The following is a 17,209-nucleotide window of genomic DNA, read 5'->3' as shown; positions in this document are numbered from 1 at the left end:
GGACGTAGACAGCCACTAAATTCAAACATAACTTCATAGAGGCATATATAAAAAAACACATAAAATTTTCAAAATAAAATTAGTAAATGTAATTGTTGCGTATGAAAATCCGGCTGCTATACATACACTTAGCCGGAAAAATCTCATTTAATATAAAATTAATATTTAGAAATCAAATGAAACAAATTATATTTTAATAACCAAAATACAACCCTAATTTTTAGTTCCTATGGGTCTTAAATATTGTCATGTAGCTTCAATTATTTTATGAAATGCAACTTACTTTGTTATCAAAAACAGTTTGAAATTAGTGTCTTTACAATGGCAATCTTACCAGCTAGCTCAGGCAAAACTTTAGTATAGCAGAGTATTTTATGCTGCCAATTTCATTACATTATCAAACCCACTTCCCCTCCATTACAAACCTTCAATCCTTAATTTTCAAGAAAATGATTGCCATGACATCAATCTCAACTCCCCACTTATTCACACCAACTCATGATCCCTCCCATGAAACCCCATCTTTTTCCCTCTTCCAAAACTGTAAATCAATGGACCAACTCAAGCAAATCCACTCCCAAACCATCAAAACAGGCACCATAATCAAACCCGTTGTCCAAAACAAGATCCTTTCCTTGTGTTGTACTGAAGAATTTGGAGAAATGGATTATGCACGGAAGCTGTTCGACAGAATGCCTGAACCAACAGTTTTTCATTGGAACACAATGTTGAAAGGGTATTCGAGGATTGATTGTCCTAGACTTGGAGTTTCTATGTACTTAGCCATGTTGAAGTGTGGTGTTTTGCCTGATTGTTACACTTTTCCTTTCTTGATCAAGGGTTTTAAGAAAGATGTTGCGGTTGAGTATGGGAAAAAGTTGCATTGCCATGTGGTGAAATATGGATTGGACTGTAACGTGTTTGCTCAGAATGCGTTGATAAATATGTATGCTTCGTGTGGTTTAGTTGATATGGCTCGTGGGGTTTTCGATATGAGTTGTCAAACTGATGCTGTCACTTGGAATGCTATGATTTCGGGTTATAATAGAATGAAGCGATATGATGAAAGTAAGAAGCTTTTTCTCGAGATGGAGACAAAAAGAGTGCTGCCTTCTTCGATTACTCTTGTTTCGGTATTATCGGCTTGCTCTAAGTTGAAGGATTTGGAGTGCGGCCGTAGAATTCATAAGTATGTTTGTGACGGTGTTGTCGAGTCTAATTTGATTGTAGAAAATGCTCTGATTGATATGTATGCTGCCTGTGGTGAAATTGGTGTTGCACTTGGTATTTTTGAGAATATGAAGAGTAGAGATGTAATTTCTTGGACTGGAATTGTAGCGGGATATGCAAATGTCGGACAACTTGATATTGCTAGAAAGTATTTTGATGAGATGCCCGAAAGAGACTATGTCTCATGGACTGCAATGCTCAATGGATATCTCCGAGTGAATTGTTTCAAAGAGGCTTTGATTCTCTTCCGCGAGATGCAAACATTGAATGTAAAACCAGATGAGTTCACAATGGTTAGCGTACTTACTGCTTGTGCACAACTTGGGGCACTAGAGCTAGGAGAATGGGTAAGGACTTACATTGACAAAAACAAAGTCAAGAATGATGCATATGTGGGGAATGCTTTGATAGACATGTATTTCAAATGTGGGCATGTTGAAAAAGCGAAAAGCATATTTAACGGTATGCCTCAGCGAGACAAATTTACATGGACTGCAATGATTGTGGGCCTTGCCATTAATGGATTTGGTGAAGAGGCTCTTGATATGTTCCACCGTATGCTGAATTCTTCAGTTACTCCGGATGAGGTAACTTACATTGGTGTTCTTAGTGCTTGTACTCACACTGGCATGGTAAATGAAGGAAGAAGGTTTTTTGCTACCATGACCATCAAACACGGAATTGAGCCAAATGTGACTCATTATGGATGCATGGTAGATCTTCTCGGACGATTTGGGCATCTAAAAGAAGCTCATGAACTAATAAAGAATATGCCAATGAAACCAAACTCCATAATTTGGGGAGCTCTTCTTGGTGGTTGTAGAATTCATAAAGACGCAGAAATGGCCGAATTTGCTGTTAAACGAATGCTCGAGATAGAGCCAGATAATGGGGCAGTTTATGTTATCCTATGCAATATATATGCAGCTTGTAATAAATGGGACAAGTTGCGTGAGTTGAGAAAGGAAATGATGGATAAAGGAATTAAGAAAATACCCGGTTGCAGTCTGATCGAAATGAATGGAGTTGTTCATGAATTTGTTGCTGGAGACCAATCTCATCGGCAAACTGAAGATATATATCTGAAGTTGAAAGAAATGACAAGTGATTTGAAACTTGCAGGGTACTCTCCTGATATTTCTGAGGTGTTTCTTGATATAGGGGAAGAAGATAAAGAAAGTGCAGTTTTCCAGCACAGTGAGAAGTTAGCTATGGCATTTGGGCTCATCGCTTCAGAACCTCAGACGACGATTAGAATCGTGAAGAACCTTAGAATGTGCGTAGATTGTCACAGAACGGCAAAGTTGGTGTCAAAAGTGTATGATAGAGAAGTTATCGTAAGAGATCGAACTCGTTTCCATCATTTCAGGAACGGTTCATGTTCGTGTAAAGATTATTGGTGAGTTAAATTAGACGGAAGATTGTAACTTATGAATCAAATAATTCTTCAGAGTATCTGATGTCAGAAATTAGATTAGGTTTTGAATTTAAGTTTTGCAGGTTCAGCGAGTAGGATTGAAATTTGTAGAACATCTTGTACTCAATTTTGACCAATTTATTATAGCTAAAATGATCTCATACATCTTGTCCTCAATTTGCCTGATGAGAAACATAGCATTTTTCTGAAATCAGATACTTTAATATAAACATGAGATCTTTTCCAAATAGTCATTTTGTGATCAACCCTTCTTTGCTTCAGCATCGCAAGGAAGAAGTAATATCATATTTGAAGAACTAAATATTCTAGAAACAATTTTTTGAAATGTAATAGTATATACTCCCTCCATTTGGTATTAGTTGACGTGTTTGGAGTTGGCTCACATATTAAGAAATCAGTTAATATCTCTTAAATGCATATCCAAATGACTAATTTGACCCATATGCTAACAATCTCTAAATCATAATGACAGTATATTATAGTGGACTAGGCGTATGGACCCTTAGATTAGATTGTTGTTTCAGGGCAAACATGGAATGTAAAGTCTAAAAATGCATTGAAAGCATAAAACGTCAAGTATTTCCAAACAAGAAATCACCCCTAAAACGTCATCTAATATGAAATGGAGGGAGTACTATATATTATGCATACTAAATTCCTATGCGGTTAATCAAACCTTCCTTCAGTTCGATCCTGGGTCAAGCACAGGGAGCCTGCAATGAAGACTGATTGATTTATCCATTTGACGCGTTCCAGGAATGAAGAACTGAAAAATCACTGTCAAGCAAGCACCCTGACCGACAATACCATAAAAAGCACAGTCTGGTTTGGCAAGATGACATTGAAGACTCTTAGAGAAGTGCTTAACACTCACTTGCACAGACTGCGCATCACCCCTCAAGACTGCCCTCTCTGACCTTGTCTTAGCACTTTCATCTTGATCCTCAGGTGGAGCTTGTGCTTTGTCTCCGATCACCAACAATTTGCAGAATTCGGCCCCAAGTGTAATTAAGGTAGTTGAAATTTGCATGTGGAGATCCCCATATTTGCTTATGAAGACATTTAGCAAATCACCAATGTGTTTCATCCTGTCCACATAGTTCAGCAGCTGATTGAAGTCCGGAACTTGTACCAAAGTCTGAGGCAGATCCTGCGCACCATCAAGTGCAGTTTGAAGTTCCAGGACGTGAGCTCTAGATAATGGTTTGGATATTGGCACATCCTGAATAACTGCAGATTTATAACCCTTAGTTTCAAAGGTAAGAAAAGGCGTTGGCTGAGTACAATTAGGTGGCAGCTTCTTAACCAATTTAATCTGGAGACGATTTGCAGTAGGTCCACCAGCTCCAAGTTCACTGCAAATACTTACACTGCTTCGAACAGCACGTTGGAGAAGAGAAATATCGATGGAAAAGGCAATTCGGTCCTCATTCTGGCTAGAAATGCGATAATCATCAAAGAGAGCCTCTTTGCGAAACTGAGCAATGGATTGAACTCCATCTCCGCAGAGAAGGTTGTGAAGGAAGATAACGTGGTCCCTTGTAAGAAAAAGGTGGCATACCTTCCCCATTTTATCTAAGGCGGGTAGGAACCTCTTTTCTAACAAAGTAACACCATTCTCCGTGAGAAATGCCTTGAACTTCATCCTCTCACCTCTCTAGTTGTTATAAATATTCTAGAAACAGCAAAAGATACTTCACCTACACATCTGCGAGACAGAAATCTGCAGGATGAAACGAAAGCCGATAGTTTGATAAGTTGCAACATCACAATTATTAAATGTGAAGAAAGCAAAATGAAGAATAGACAAATCTCAAAGATGTTACAAAGCCAGCTTCTTTCTTTATAAACCTTATGTGATTCAACTTCATTAACATAAATTTTCTTTCCCTAGTTCATTATTGTTACAGTGGATCAATGATTTCAAAGTTACTAAACTATCGCCTTATTTCATTTCGGTTAAAACCAAATTTTGATTTGTTTCATTTTGGTTATCAAACATTAATTTCATTTCAGCGGAAGATTTTCAGGCCAAAAATGCATACGTGACAATCGGTTTTTGCTTAAAAATACATGTGAAAATCGGGTTTTGCTGCCTAAAAAACTTATCATAAAGTGCATTAAAATCTGGAGTTTTATAGAGCTAGGAAACTACAGAATCAAAAATTAATAATTATAGCTGCGTAGCCTAGGGTTTTTACACCATTAAATAGCAAAATTTAATCCCTAATTTCATTTTCTATCTAAATACTGAAACAGTTCGAATGAAGCAAGATATTTATTTTCATATCACAAATTTCTAGTTAATCCACCACACCAAGACACAATTAAAAAACAGAAATCACATATTTTGATGGAAGAAATAATAAATACACATTAGATTCAAGTAAAATGCAATTACTTACAAAATCACCAGGTATATATATTCGTTAGATTCAGATCATACAGTATTTTCCTTCTTTTTCTCTCGCTCTCTCGAGAAACAAACGGAAAAATTGGGTGATTTAGGATTTTGAAAGATGGCGCCACTGAGCTGTGGAAAAAAGAGAGGGAAAATGGAGAAATTGCAAGGAAAATATTGTGTGAAAAATAAGAGTAATTGCAATAAGGTCCCTGAAATTTGTTCTCTGAGACACTTGTGAGCATTTGTGTTTTAAATCTTCAATTTTAGCCAATTAGATCTATCTGTTAAACTGAAATGGAAAAAAGTTCAAACATGTCTTTTTTTTTTCATACTGTTACAATTTGCGCTTTTATCATAAAACATTTCAAACATGAAATAATATGAAGGCTATATTTGAACTTCTCTTCACTCCAATTTAAAAAAATGGCTATAATTGAAATTTCAAATTGAAAATTGGGCTGAAATTGAGGATCTTGAAAGGTGGGGCTATAAACGAAAAAAAAATTCAAAAAGGTGAGGTATCTTTTGATAATTAAGCTTTGAATAACATGTTTTTAATAGTCAATTAAGAAATTTAACATTCTTTACAATTAAAGTTGAAGGACTTAAGTATTAATGATGTGAATTTTAAGGGATCAAGTGTTGTATAAATTGGAGATATTTTAAACAATTTAATCTTTAAATAGTAAGATTAATGTTGTTAATTTATAGAAATTATAGAGTTTTTTTTCTTACTTTTATATATTTTGATAACCTTTGTGGTAATTCAAGATCAAAGTTATGTGTAAACTTCCTCTAACAAAGAAAGAAAAATATATGCTGCAATTATAAATGTTTTGTGTGCATTATATCCTTTAGCACAATACACAAACTATTATGGAGTTTTAAAATCTGCCTATTAAAGCCTTTTTTGCTAGCTTTTTAAGACACAAAAATGGCACATCCATAACAACAGCACAATTTACAGACTTGTATATTCAATTAGATGGCTACCTAGTCTTGTACAAGATGAAGTTTATTCAGTATCTCTTCCAGAGATTGCAGAGTAACCTCATACCGATCTTCCGATTTCCTTCCTTCTTCTACAACTCGCACGATACTTCTGTACAAATGATCATATCTATGAACTGGGTTATTTACATCGATACCACTTGAACTGTGATCAATAACATATGATCGTTTTACGTCTTTTCTCCACCGGGTAAGAATGTACTGAGGTGGTATCTCCTTCACGCCGTTTTGGTTCAGTACACTTAACGCATGCCTGCATAAGTGTCCTCTAAAGCTAAACAAACCACACACACACAGAATTTCCATGTCGGTTTTATTGAACATAACTTCAAAATCTCTCAGCTCACTTTCAATTTGTTCTTTGACTATGAATGTTACTACTGGTCCCTCGAGACTGACCTGTCTCGTGCTGAAACATCCGTACATGCCCTCCATTTCCTTTTTGAATCTCCGTACTATTTCGTTCGAATACAGTTTTGAGAGTTGCAGCTCAAAATAGCTACTAGAATTTAGTTCGGAAATTGAATTCTTTGAATCCATATCCGCTAAGGCTTCAAGCTGATGATTTCTCTGTAAAGCTTGATCATAGTTGTCGAAAAAATCTTTCAGAGAAGTATGTTTATTTAGGTATCCTTCAAAAACTAAAGTTACAATCTCATTTTGAGGAAATGGAAACAATCCTGCTAAAAACGTTTCTTTCACATATGCTGGAATCCATTTTTTCCTGTCTTCATATAAACTCTGTATCCATTTATTATCCTTGATTCCATGTTGATGAACCATCTCATCCCAAGCTGATTCAAAATCCTCAGGCCGTAGAGAGCAGCAAACTGTTCTGCTCAAAGCTACTTTGATTTCCTCCAAATTCTCCGGAACACTTTGCAAGATACGCGACAAATCAAGACAGTGTGAAGCTCTCGGGAAGACATCACTGACAGCAGTTTGCAAATCTGTGCATGGATCGGTAATGATAGCTTGAGGAGGGCGTCCTAACATACATGTCAGCCATGCTCTTAATAACCAGATGTACGACTCCGTAGCTTCACACGCAAGTAAACCACAGCCTAATAATATGGATTGTCCATGGTGATTTACACCAGTAAATGAAACTAATGGTACTTCAAATTTGTCTCTCAAGCATGTAGTGTCGATTGCAAGGACATCACCAAAATAACTATATGCAACCCTAGACCTAGAATCAGCCCAGAACAAATTCCTCATAAATCCTTTCTCATTGAGATCAAGCACATAAAAGAAATCAGAATCCATCAATTGCACGCGGCAAAAGAAATTTTGAACAGCTTGCGCATCTCCTTCTTTAAGCTTCAACTGATTAGAGTGAAGAAGATTCGTGAATCTTCCTTCATTATCATCGTTGTCTACACCTCCATTACCCTCAGAGTCTACAATCACAGTACGATAGAGCCTAACTTTCTGAACTTCATCAGGGTTATCTAATTGTAATGTCCTTTTAGTTCCACAACCTACGAGCTTATGCGATTTATAGAACTTTCCACTACCCGAGCTAATTAAGTGATTATGCTCAAGCTCAACTTCTATAATTCGCCACCTTTTGTTTTCCATCAACCTGAACTTTATCATTGCAGGGCAACCCGTTCTAGTTTCAGGTCTAGGCCGGTTTGCCTCGCTTCTCTTCTTGAAACCTGCACTACTACAGCTAAGTTTTCCTCTATATCTTTCTTTACTCTTTCGATACCAAGTATTACTTACTCTAACCCCAAATCCCTGATCCTTGGCATGGCAATTATAAAAGTAATACACGTCCTCGTAGGACTCAAACTCCATACCTACAGCAGGAGGCAAAGGATTTTCTCCCTGGATTGAACCAGCATCATCCGCCATCGAACAATCTCCTTCAATCTCGAATCCATCGGCATCATCATCTCCTATCGGCTCAGTATTGAGAGACGCTTCATCCATCTAAAATTGCACAAGATAAACTGAATTTAACAAAATCACTAAGACCGGTCGTGTTGCTTAGAGAAAAATGCCACTTCAATGGGAAAACCTAATTTTTAATGTTCACCTAGGTAGCATTTACAGAAAAACGGGACACTTGGATAGGGACACGGCGAAATGGTGTTATTTTAAGGTTTCCTATGTAAAAAATGAAGTTTTGTATCTAAAACGTCAAATATCTGAAACGTTTCCAAAAAGGAACATGTTGATTGAATGAAGTATCCGTCCTACCTACCTCTACGTCTACCTATGTAAAGAGACTAGATATTCAAGAGCATCAATGGTACCATTGGCATCAATGCCAAAGTTGCAAGCTTTAATCAACAATATCAATTTTCAAACCAACCCAAAAGATAAATCAATTCATCACAGCTTCAAGAACAAAAAAGCTAGCATTTTTGGGTAAGCTACAACTAGAAATTGGTGTTCTAAATTATCCAAAATCAGTAAAAAAAAAAAACCGAGCCATTGAAAAATACCCTTTCGAAAATAAAAGATAATTCATCGCTTAAAAATCTAAAGACTGAAATTTAAACATTACAATCAAATCAAACTAGATAATTGCAGAGAAGAAAAAGAATATGTAAGTGAGAGTTTTAGTGGGTTTCTAACGGTGGAGCAAACTAACTTACCTTGAACTAGTTATTATTGATAATAAGAAATCAGTTGAATCAAGAGAAGGACATTACTGATGTTCTTGGTAAAAGAACAGACAGTGACTGAATCTGGGCTTTGTTGAGACTGTCTTTAATTTGGGATTGAACATCTCCTTGGTTTTGAAATTAGCTCCAGTTGTTTTAGTAAATTTTACATTGGCACCCTTCTGCATATTTTTAGGATAAATAACCTCATTTTATAGGAAAAAAGATCATTTATACCCCCTAAGATTTAGCTCCATGATCAAGTAAGCCTCCGACGTCCATAAAAATTAAAATACACTCTTAAAGTATTAAAAAGTGAACAACTACTCATGATTGAGAAGACTCATTTAAAAATATGTTTGTTATGAGGACCTAAGCCGATTACTACTGTCAGACCCGGTCTTAGGCTTAGGCCAATAAAACTCATATTTATAAGGGGCCCTTAATTGGAATTTAATTGTTCATTTTTTAAGACGTTAGGGGTATAAGTGAATTTTTTCGGAAGTTGAAAACTTACTTGATCCCAAAATCAAACTTTATAAGCATAAATGACACTTTTCCCCATTTTATGAAATATGTTTCCACAAAAAATCAGATTTATTTCATTTTATGAATAAATTGATGGCAAAATCTATTTCATAGTCCATATATTTTATACTCCCTCAGTCCCATTTTAGAAGTCCCATTTGACTTTACACACAGATTAAGAAAACATTAATTATCCTTGTCTTTTTATGTTTTTTCATGTTTTGCCCCTATTAATGATAGTTGAATTTCCCATAGAGCTCTTTTAAGATAACTAAAAGAAGGGTAAAATAGGGTATTCATTGAAAAAACATTCTAAAAATAGTAATGGGACATTTTAAATGGGACATCTCAAAATGGAATATGGGACTTCTTAAACGGGACGGAGGAAGTAACTTTTATTTAGAAAGATCCTACTGTAATTTTTTTTCAATCTCTCTATTTACTTAATTTTTGATTTTCATACCCTTATTTATTTTCTTCTAGTCCTTCTATTTATAGAAATAGTTTCTTTCAATCTAAATAAAGAGTGTGAAAATTAAAAATTAGGTAGATAAAGAGGCTAGAAAACAAAAAACAATTCTCCTATAAAAACTTTTTGAACAAAAATGGTAAAATATAGGAATTTCGGAATGGATTTAAAAATTGATTAAAAATTTGTTTATTACTATCAGAAATATCAAATATGCAAATTGATAATAATTTACACTTAAAGATGACAAAGTAAGACGGTATCCTCTCCATAATATCTGGGGAAATAAAAATGCCCTTCAAAAAAATATTTATCTAATACACAATTCACAAATAGTACAAACACTGTAATCTAACAATATTCTTTGACACTGTAAATTCCATTTTTTGGCTTTTAAAATGGACCAAACTGCAATCATATTTACAAAAAATCTAGCATCTTTACATTAATAATTTATAATGAGATCTATCATCTATGCTTGCTTTTCTTCTACCTCATGAATCCTATTCAAAGACTCTTCGAATGCTTGTAATGCAACACTGTAATGGTCTAACGAAATCACCCCTTCCTCCACAACTTGTAATGCACTTCTATATAGCTGACTGAACCATTGTACACGATCACTACCGTCGGTTTGGTTCAAGCCGTGATCTGGAATATACAAGCGTTTGTAATCCTTTTTCCACCGCAGTAAAATGTATTTCGAAGGGATTTCTTCTACACCGTTAAAGTTGAGTACACATAGCGCGTGTCGGCATAGGTACCCATAGAAGTTGAAGCAGCTGCAAATGCATCGAACTTCTCCTGCACTTCTATTATACAAAACTTCGTAATCTCGAATTTCCCTCCTATTCCCTTCGCTCATAACACGCTCCTTGACCAAAAATATTATAATTGGCCCGTCGATGTGTATCTGAGTCGTGCTAAAGCAAGAATACATTTCTTCCACCTCGAATTGGAACTTCTTCAATATTTCCCTAGTGTACAATTTTGATAGCTGCAACTCAAATGAACATCGAGTTTTTAACATGGGGCTGGAGCTTCTGGATTCAATATCGGCTAGTGTTTCTTCCTTGTGTTTCTTTTGTAGGGCTAGTTCATACTTGTCGAGAAATTCCTTCAATGGTGTTTGTTTGTGAATGTATCTATCGAAAAATGGACTTAATGCCTCACCTGGCCGAGCAGCAGAAATTCCAACAAAAAGTGTCTCTTTTAAGTAAACCGGAGCCCATTGTAATCGATCTTCGTATAGTAATCGAAGCCACTCATGATCAACAACGCCAAATCGATTGACCATGAATCCCCATGCTGCTTCAAATTCATTGACTTTTAAAGTTTCATAAACTACTTTATTTAAAGCCTTTCTTATTGCATCATAGTTGCTTAATCCTCCCAGTTTTTCTGGAACTCTTTTCATGATGAGTGACAAACCAAATCGATGATGAGATCTTGGAAACGCCTGCGCAATTGCACTCTGCAAAGACTTACACCTGTCCGTAATGACTGTTTGTGGCATGATTCCCGACAGACATGTTAGCCATGTTTTACACAACCAGCTATAAGACTCTACTGTCTCACCTGCAAGCAAGCCACAACCTAATAAAACAGACTGGCCATGATGGTTTATCCCAACAAATGCCACAAGTGGTATCTCATATTTTCCCGACAAATATGTGTTGTCAATATAGACGACATCACCAAAGTAACCGCATGCTGCTCGTGACCTAGCATCAATCCAGAACACATTTTTCAAATGCCCTTCATCGTTGAGATCCATCAAATAAAAGAAATTTGGGTTCGTCAACTGCATACGGCAAAGATAATGGTAGATAGCTTGGGCATCACCCTTTTTAAGATTCAGTTGATTAGGAGCTTCAGAATAAGTCCTAAGTTCTCTACCATTTGCACTCGAGTGCTCATTACCCCCTGTATCGATGACAAGTGCTCGGTACAATTTGATGGTTCGTACTTCAGCATCTGAACTTGAAACTGACTTCCTTTTGATTCCTGTTCCCATCTTCTTAATGGATTTGTATACCTTAGCACCTAATAGGTGGTTATGTTCAAGTGCGATTTCTAGCACCCTCCATCTCTTAGAGTCCACCAACCTCATCCTTATCATGGCAGGACAACCAGTTCTCGTTTCTTTTCTTAAGCGATTTACATCCTTAACTCTCTTAAAACCCTGGCTACTACAACAAAGTACTGCACCGTACTTCTCTCGACTGTTTCGCTTGAACCATGAATTCTTGACTCTAACACGAAAACCAACTTCTTTAGCATAGCAATTGTAATAATTGTAAGCGTCATCATAAGACTCAAACTCCATTCCAACAGCAGGCGGAACAAATTCCTTCCTTCCCTCGGGCACACCATTTTCAAAATGCAACTCTGCTCTATCACCATCCTTTTCTTCCCTGCTATCGTTCATATCGCCATCGGGTAGTTGCTCACTGCTGCAGGGGGCTTCCGTCATCTGTCAAACAACATCAATCCCCCCTATAAGTATGGTGGCCTACAAGGTCAAAATATCAAATAAATCAAGAGATGAAACATTTAAAAATATAAAAAAACGCCATGAATGTTGCAAATCTAGCACGAAATCAAATGGTCTATGAATGTCACTAACTAGCTCCTAACGACTGTCTCCCATACAAATAAAGATGATGATGATCGTTTAAGGCCTAGAGGAAAACCGTCACTGATATTCGAAATCTCTAATTCTCTACATCAATCACAATCAACAACCATACATACAATATTTTCAATTTCCTCAAGTTCCAAATACTCAATTAAGATCAAACTGAAAAGATCGAAATGAAAATTTCAACACGATTACAACCCCTAAAAACAGGTACACACAAAGTGAAAATTTAGGAATTATTAAAAAGAAACGAAATATTATCCAACTAACCTATCTCCGAAACTCACAAGCGCTCAATCGCAAGGGATGCTGAAGGTAAGGTCTAAATCATGAAATAGTTCTTCAACTTATCCGAATCCCGGAGCTATCAATTGAAAAAATAACTTGCTTCCAATCCACTCATAGAGACAAAAAAATTAACCTGTACAATGGGAATCAAATTTTTTTAGCATTGTATCAAAACTTTAATTGAAATACCACTTGTGATCACACATAAAATATAAAAAAATAATCTAACATCTAAACTACTAATAATTTAATCAAGACTCAATCACAAGATACACTAAAAAACAACATCAGCTACCTTTAATTTCTATCTTTTGGTTAAAATTGAATTGCAATCAACCAGAGCCTAAAAAAATTAGCATTATTAAACATAATAATATGCAACAAAATTCATCAAAATCATAAGCTAAAAGAAAAAAAAATTGATTTCCGAAATTGAGACTAAAACAAATGAAAAAAGATAAGTAAAGCGTAAAGATGCGTACTTCAGGTTATTTCTGTTTCTGGGCACCTGCAACCGGCGGCGAGGATCTGGCTACCGGATAGTATTTCGACGGCGATCTTTTTTTTTACCTTGACGTAATTTGCTTTGTTTAAAGCGAGAGAGCTCGACGGGTGAGGTTAGTGTTTCCTTGGCTGTGATAAGGAAAACATATTAATTCATCCTTCAACTTAGATGAAAAGCACAAAACAATTATTTTAAATGTATTCTGACAATTAAATCCATGGTTTGTCTAATTTGAGATGATTCAACCCCTAAACTGTAGTAATGATTTATACATCAAATTAAAATAATCTAAATTAGATAAATTACTATATTTTTTGAAATGAAAATAATAATAATAATAATAATAATAATTATAATCATTAATATAATTTCAACACGATATGAAACAGGGTAGAAGCTAACCGGTGAGCGAACCTGCAAAACATTATCTTCAACACGATTTGGCATTCGCCCGAAAGGAGAAGTTTTCCTTCGATGTAGAAGCTCCACGATAGTAGTCACTACCAAAGCATCGTTGTGAGGTGCTTTGACGTGTTCATAGTCTTCTACATCGAAGATCACTGGCGGCATGTGAGTTTCTCGTATGTTCATTACTTCCTTCCTCTGCTTCCTCCTGATCGTGGAGCTACTATGCCCTCCACCATTAATCATGTGTATGGTTCCCAGAATTTTGGATGGGCGCTCGTCTTCCTTTTCTTTTGGCTTGTCTTCTCTGTTTCTTTTTTCTCCCTTGTCATTGCTCTTCTCCTTTCGGGCCACAAATTTCCTCAGTTCGCCTGTGTCGATCATTCTTTCGATCTCGACCTTTAAGTCTCTGCAGCTATCCGTTTCGTGTCCGTAATCGTCGTGAAATTTGCAGTACTTTCTGGTGTCTCTTGCTTCTGCTTTCATTTTGGGTGGCCATACCACGTTTTTGATGTTTTCTTTGATCCACATGAGGACATTAGTTCGGCTGGTGTTTAGTGGAGTGAAGTTATTCTCATCATCTCTGGGATCGTATCTCGATTCATATCTTGTCTGGGGGGCGAATCGTCTGCTTTCTTCGGGTCTTCCTCTCCTGTCATCAGGTTTGGACTTGGTTTTTTCTCTGGATATTCTACCCTGTTTTCCATATTTAGTCGTTTATCCGAATCCCGGACCTGACGCGCTCTTGGCGGATCATGTGGGATTCGGTCTTTATTAGTGTATTACCGAATCTTAGAGATTCGGTATCTCCTTCATATCTTTCCGTCTTCAGGGGGAGTCCGGTGTCGCCTGAGAGTGGATCTCCTGCAACTCGGCTCCATTATACTTACAGTAGGATTCGGTATCCATCATTAGCCCCCCCGCAAGTGAGCTGAAGTAGTTTGGCATTTAGGCCTTAGTGGATTTTAGCTCTTTTGGAGCTGAGTTCTCTTATACGGGCGAGTCGCTTTGTATTCCGGGCGAGTCGTTTCATATGTTTGTGGGTGACGTTTCCTCTTTAGTAAGATTCTGTGTTGCCACGTGTCGGCTTTTAATGATTTAAACGGTTAATGATTCAAAAGCGTTTTGTATTTAATCTCTTCGCATTTCTTCTTTTCCCTCTTACTTTGCTTTTCGAATTTACTCTCATTTCTTGTAGCTATTTCCTTTTCGTTCTTCGTTTGATTATTTGATTCTTCGTGACTTGTTTTCTCCAGATTTTTCAGGTATGTTTTCTTTCGTCGTTTGGATGTTAATATGGCTTTCTTCTTTGTATATTCTCCACGCTTTATATTCTGGAAATTTCTTCTGTACTTGTTGTTCTTTGATGTGTTCTTCAACGTGTTCTTCAATATATTTTTTGTTTGATCCTTATTTTGTGTTTATGTTTGTGATTTCCTGTTCTAGGATGCCTCTTAGTCGAGTAGAAGATGCTTGCGCTGCTATGGCTTTTACCCGATCGAAGCTTCGTAGGGATGAAGTCTTAGATATCTATTTTAAGTATAGTTTTCCTTTTGATTATAGGGTAATATTACCCGGTGCCGATATGGCTGCGTCTGATTCTCCCGGATCTTCTTGTAGGGCGGTTCTTTTTGAAGAGCAATTTGCTGCTGGTCTTAGGTTTCCTTTGGATCCATTTTTAGTAGAAGTGTGTAGGGATTTAAAGGTTGCTCTAGGGCAACTTTACCCTGGTGCGATTAGAGTAGTGCTCGCCTTTTCGGAGGCATGTAGGCTCCGGGGCTGTGCCCCTTCTCTCAAAGTGTTATATCATTTTGTAGATTTTAGGAAGTGTGATGGCTGCTTCGTTTTCGCCCTTGGTAGAGAAGGGCGATCTCGTATTTATCTTCCTTGCCTAACCAGTCGCTGGCGAAGGCGTTTCTTTATTGTCTATCATAAATTTGCTTTTCTTCATTTTTCGGATGGTTTTTCTTCTCATCCAGTTCGGAGCTGTTCTTCTTCTTTAAGTTTATCCGAGTCAAAACTTGCTTTTGACATATCTTCTTGTAGTATTGTGTCTCGTCCCATTTTAGATGTCTTGGTTAATAGTCATCTTCGGAGTCGATGGTTTCCTTTGGAGGATCCTCCTCGAGGCTTGGCGGATCTTTGCTACTCTTTTGTTCAAGGTATATTAATTTGCTTAAGTTCTTTTTAATGTTTCTTTTGTAGGATGTCTTCTTCTTCTGACGATTTCCTTTCCGGATTTGAAGTAGATTTGGACGTTCCGATGGGTGGTCCTGACGTTCCTGTCGCCAACGTTATTCCTGGCGACATTGTCGTGGATGGAGCTCCTGTTGATATCCCCCTAGCTTCCGCCGAGGTAGCGTTGCCTGAGGTTATTGTTATAAATGATGATGATGGTGATGACTTGGCTGTTCCGGTCGGCGACGAGGCGATTCCGTCACTACTTCCCCCTCTAGCATCATCTATCGTTTCGGGGGGAGTTGGGGGTGTGGCCTTAGAGGGGCCTGTTGTTGCTGATTCGGGGGAGATTTCTCTAGGTCGAGACCCGGATTCTCCGTCTAGAAAAAGACGTCGAGTTGTCGATGATTCTCCTACGAGGGAGAGTTTTCCTGGAAGCTCTTCTTCTGCTCCAGACTTGGTTCAATGGGTCGAAGGTCAGGATCCTGCCAGTTTGCTGAATCCGAGAGTGCTAGCGGAATATATCCGGACTTTGGCGATTCCTGATGATGTCACGTGGTTCTGTGGTAGGCCGGGTCAGGAGCTTTCCGATCTGGCTTGTTTTCATGGTTTCTCTGTAAGTGCTTTCTTTCTTGAGTATAATATGTTTTTTGTATTCAGTTGCTTTCTTATTTGTTTATTTCTGGTGTGTAGGCCCTTCAATCTGTTCTGGTATTGAACGACCGCCGACAGTGTGCCGAGGAGGAGGTCGAGCGTCTGTCTGCTCTTTTGGCGACTTCCGAGTCTGAAAGGGCGAAATTGAAGGCCTCTTTGGAAGAGCATGATTCCCTTCTGGCGCAGCTCAAGGCGCAGGATGCGATTAATGATCGCCAAGTGAAAGTGATTGAGAAAAAGACCGATGACTTGACTCAAGAGATCGAGGAGCTCATTCGGATCAATTCCCTTGTTGGTGGGGAGAGGGATAGTCTTAGATCGGAGGTTGAAGGTCTTCACATCCGTCTGCTAGATACGAAGGCTTTTTACTCTGCCCTGATAAGCGAGTATCGCCTTGCGATTGGGAAGAAGCTTCTGGAGCAGAATCCCAATATTGATCTTTCTGGGGTCAACGGGTTGGATCCCCAGGCCATCGCCCGTGATCTCCTCGTCAAGATTTCTAAAGACCGTGTTTAGTAGTTTTCTTTTGATTGTATTTGCTGATGTATTAATTTTGCTTTTTGTAATTCGCAATTTATGAATATATTTTCTTCGTTTTTCTTCGAAATGTGCTTTTGCTTTATCTTTATGTACTTGTCTTGCCTCGAGGGTTATTCTAAACCCTGTTCTTGGCGTTGTTTTTTGTAGAGTTAATCTAAACTCTTTTTATTTTTGTTTTTGTTTCGAGTTAATCTAAACTCTTTTTTGGCGATTCGCCTTTTCTGAGTTAATCTAAACTCATTTTTAGCCTTTCGTGGCGATCTGCCTGGTTCGGCTATTTTGCTTTGAGTTAAT

General features: G+C 37.4%; 4 protein-coding genes across 5 annotated transcripts; 2 read left to right on the top strand and 2 right to left on the bottom strand.

The window, feature by feature from the left end:
* Positions 1-124: 124 nt before the first annotated feature.
* LOC126682454 (putative pentatricopeptide repeat-containing protein At3g15930) lies at positions 125-2,760 on the top strand. The gene has a single exon (XM_050378156.2). The coding sequence runs from the start codon at positions 375-377 to the stop codon at positions 2,631-2,633; it is 2,259 nt and encodes a 752-aa protein (XP_050234113.1). The 5' UTR covers positions 125-374; the 3' UTR covers positions 2,634-2,760.
* A 126-nt stretch (positions 2,761-2,886) lies between these two features.
* On the bottom strand, positions 2,887-5,286 carry LOC126682456 (uncharacterized). 2 transcript variants are annotated; one of them, XM_050378157.1, is made up of 2 exons: positions 5,074-5,286; positions 2,887-4,391 (listed from the first exon to the last, which is right to left on the bottom strand). In XM_050378157.1, the coding sequence occupies exon 2, from the start codon at positions 4,311-4,313 to the stop codon at positions 3,351-3,353; it is 963 nt and encodes a 320-aa protein (XP_050234114.1). In that variant the 5' UTR covers positions 4,314-4,391; positions 5,074-5,286; the 3' UTR covers positions 2,887-3,350. The 2 variants fall into 2 exon arrangements, with proteins under 2 accessions (XP_050234114.1, XP_050234115.1); XM_050378158.1 differs by having other exon boundaries at positions 2,887-4,376.
* Positions 5,287-5,850: 564 nt separating this feature from the next.
* On the bottom strand, positions 5,851-13,242 carry LOC126681389 (uncharacterized). Its single transcript, XM_056105841.1, has 5 exons — positions 13,116-13,242; positions 12,616-12,766; positions 10,177-12,216; positions 8,753-8,845; positions 5,851-8,024 (listed from the first exon to the last, which is right to left on the bottom strand). Exons 3-5 carry the CDS (start codon positions 12,175-12,177, stop codon positions 6,066-6,068), a joined length of 4,053 nt encoding a protein of 1,350 aa, XP_055961816.1. The 5' UTR covers positions 12,178-12,216; positions 12,616-12,766; positions 13,116-13,242; the 3' UTR covers positions 5,851-6,065.
* Positions 13,243-15,806: 2,564 nt separating this feature from the next.
* Positions 15,807-16,982, top strand: LOC126681388 (uncharacterized). The gene is made up of 2 exons (XM_050376929.2): positions 15,807-16,337; positions 16,415-16,982. The coding sequence occupies exons 1-2, from the start codon at positions 15,807-15,809 to the stop codon at positions 16,889-16,891; spliced, it is 1,008 nt and encodes a 335-aa protein (XP_050232886.2). The 3' UTR covers positions 16,892-16,982.
* Positions 16,983-17,209: the final 227 nt, after the last annotated feature.

Source organism: Mercurialis annua, linkage group LG5 (assembly GCF_937616625.2).
Source record: "Mercurialis annua linkage group LG5, ddMerAnnu1.2, whole genome shotgun sequence".
Taxonomy (NCBI): domain Eukaryota; kingdom Viridiplantae; phylum Streptophyta; class Magnoliopsida; order Malpighiales; family Euphorbiaceae; genus Mercurialis; species Mercurialis annua.
This window is presented reverse-complemented; position numbering and strand designations above follow the sequence as displayed.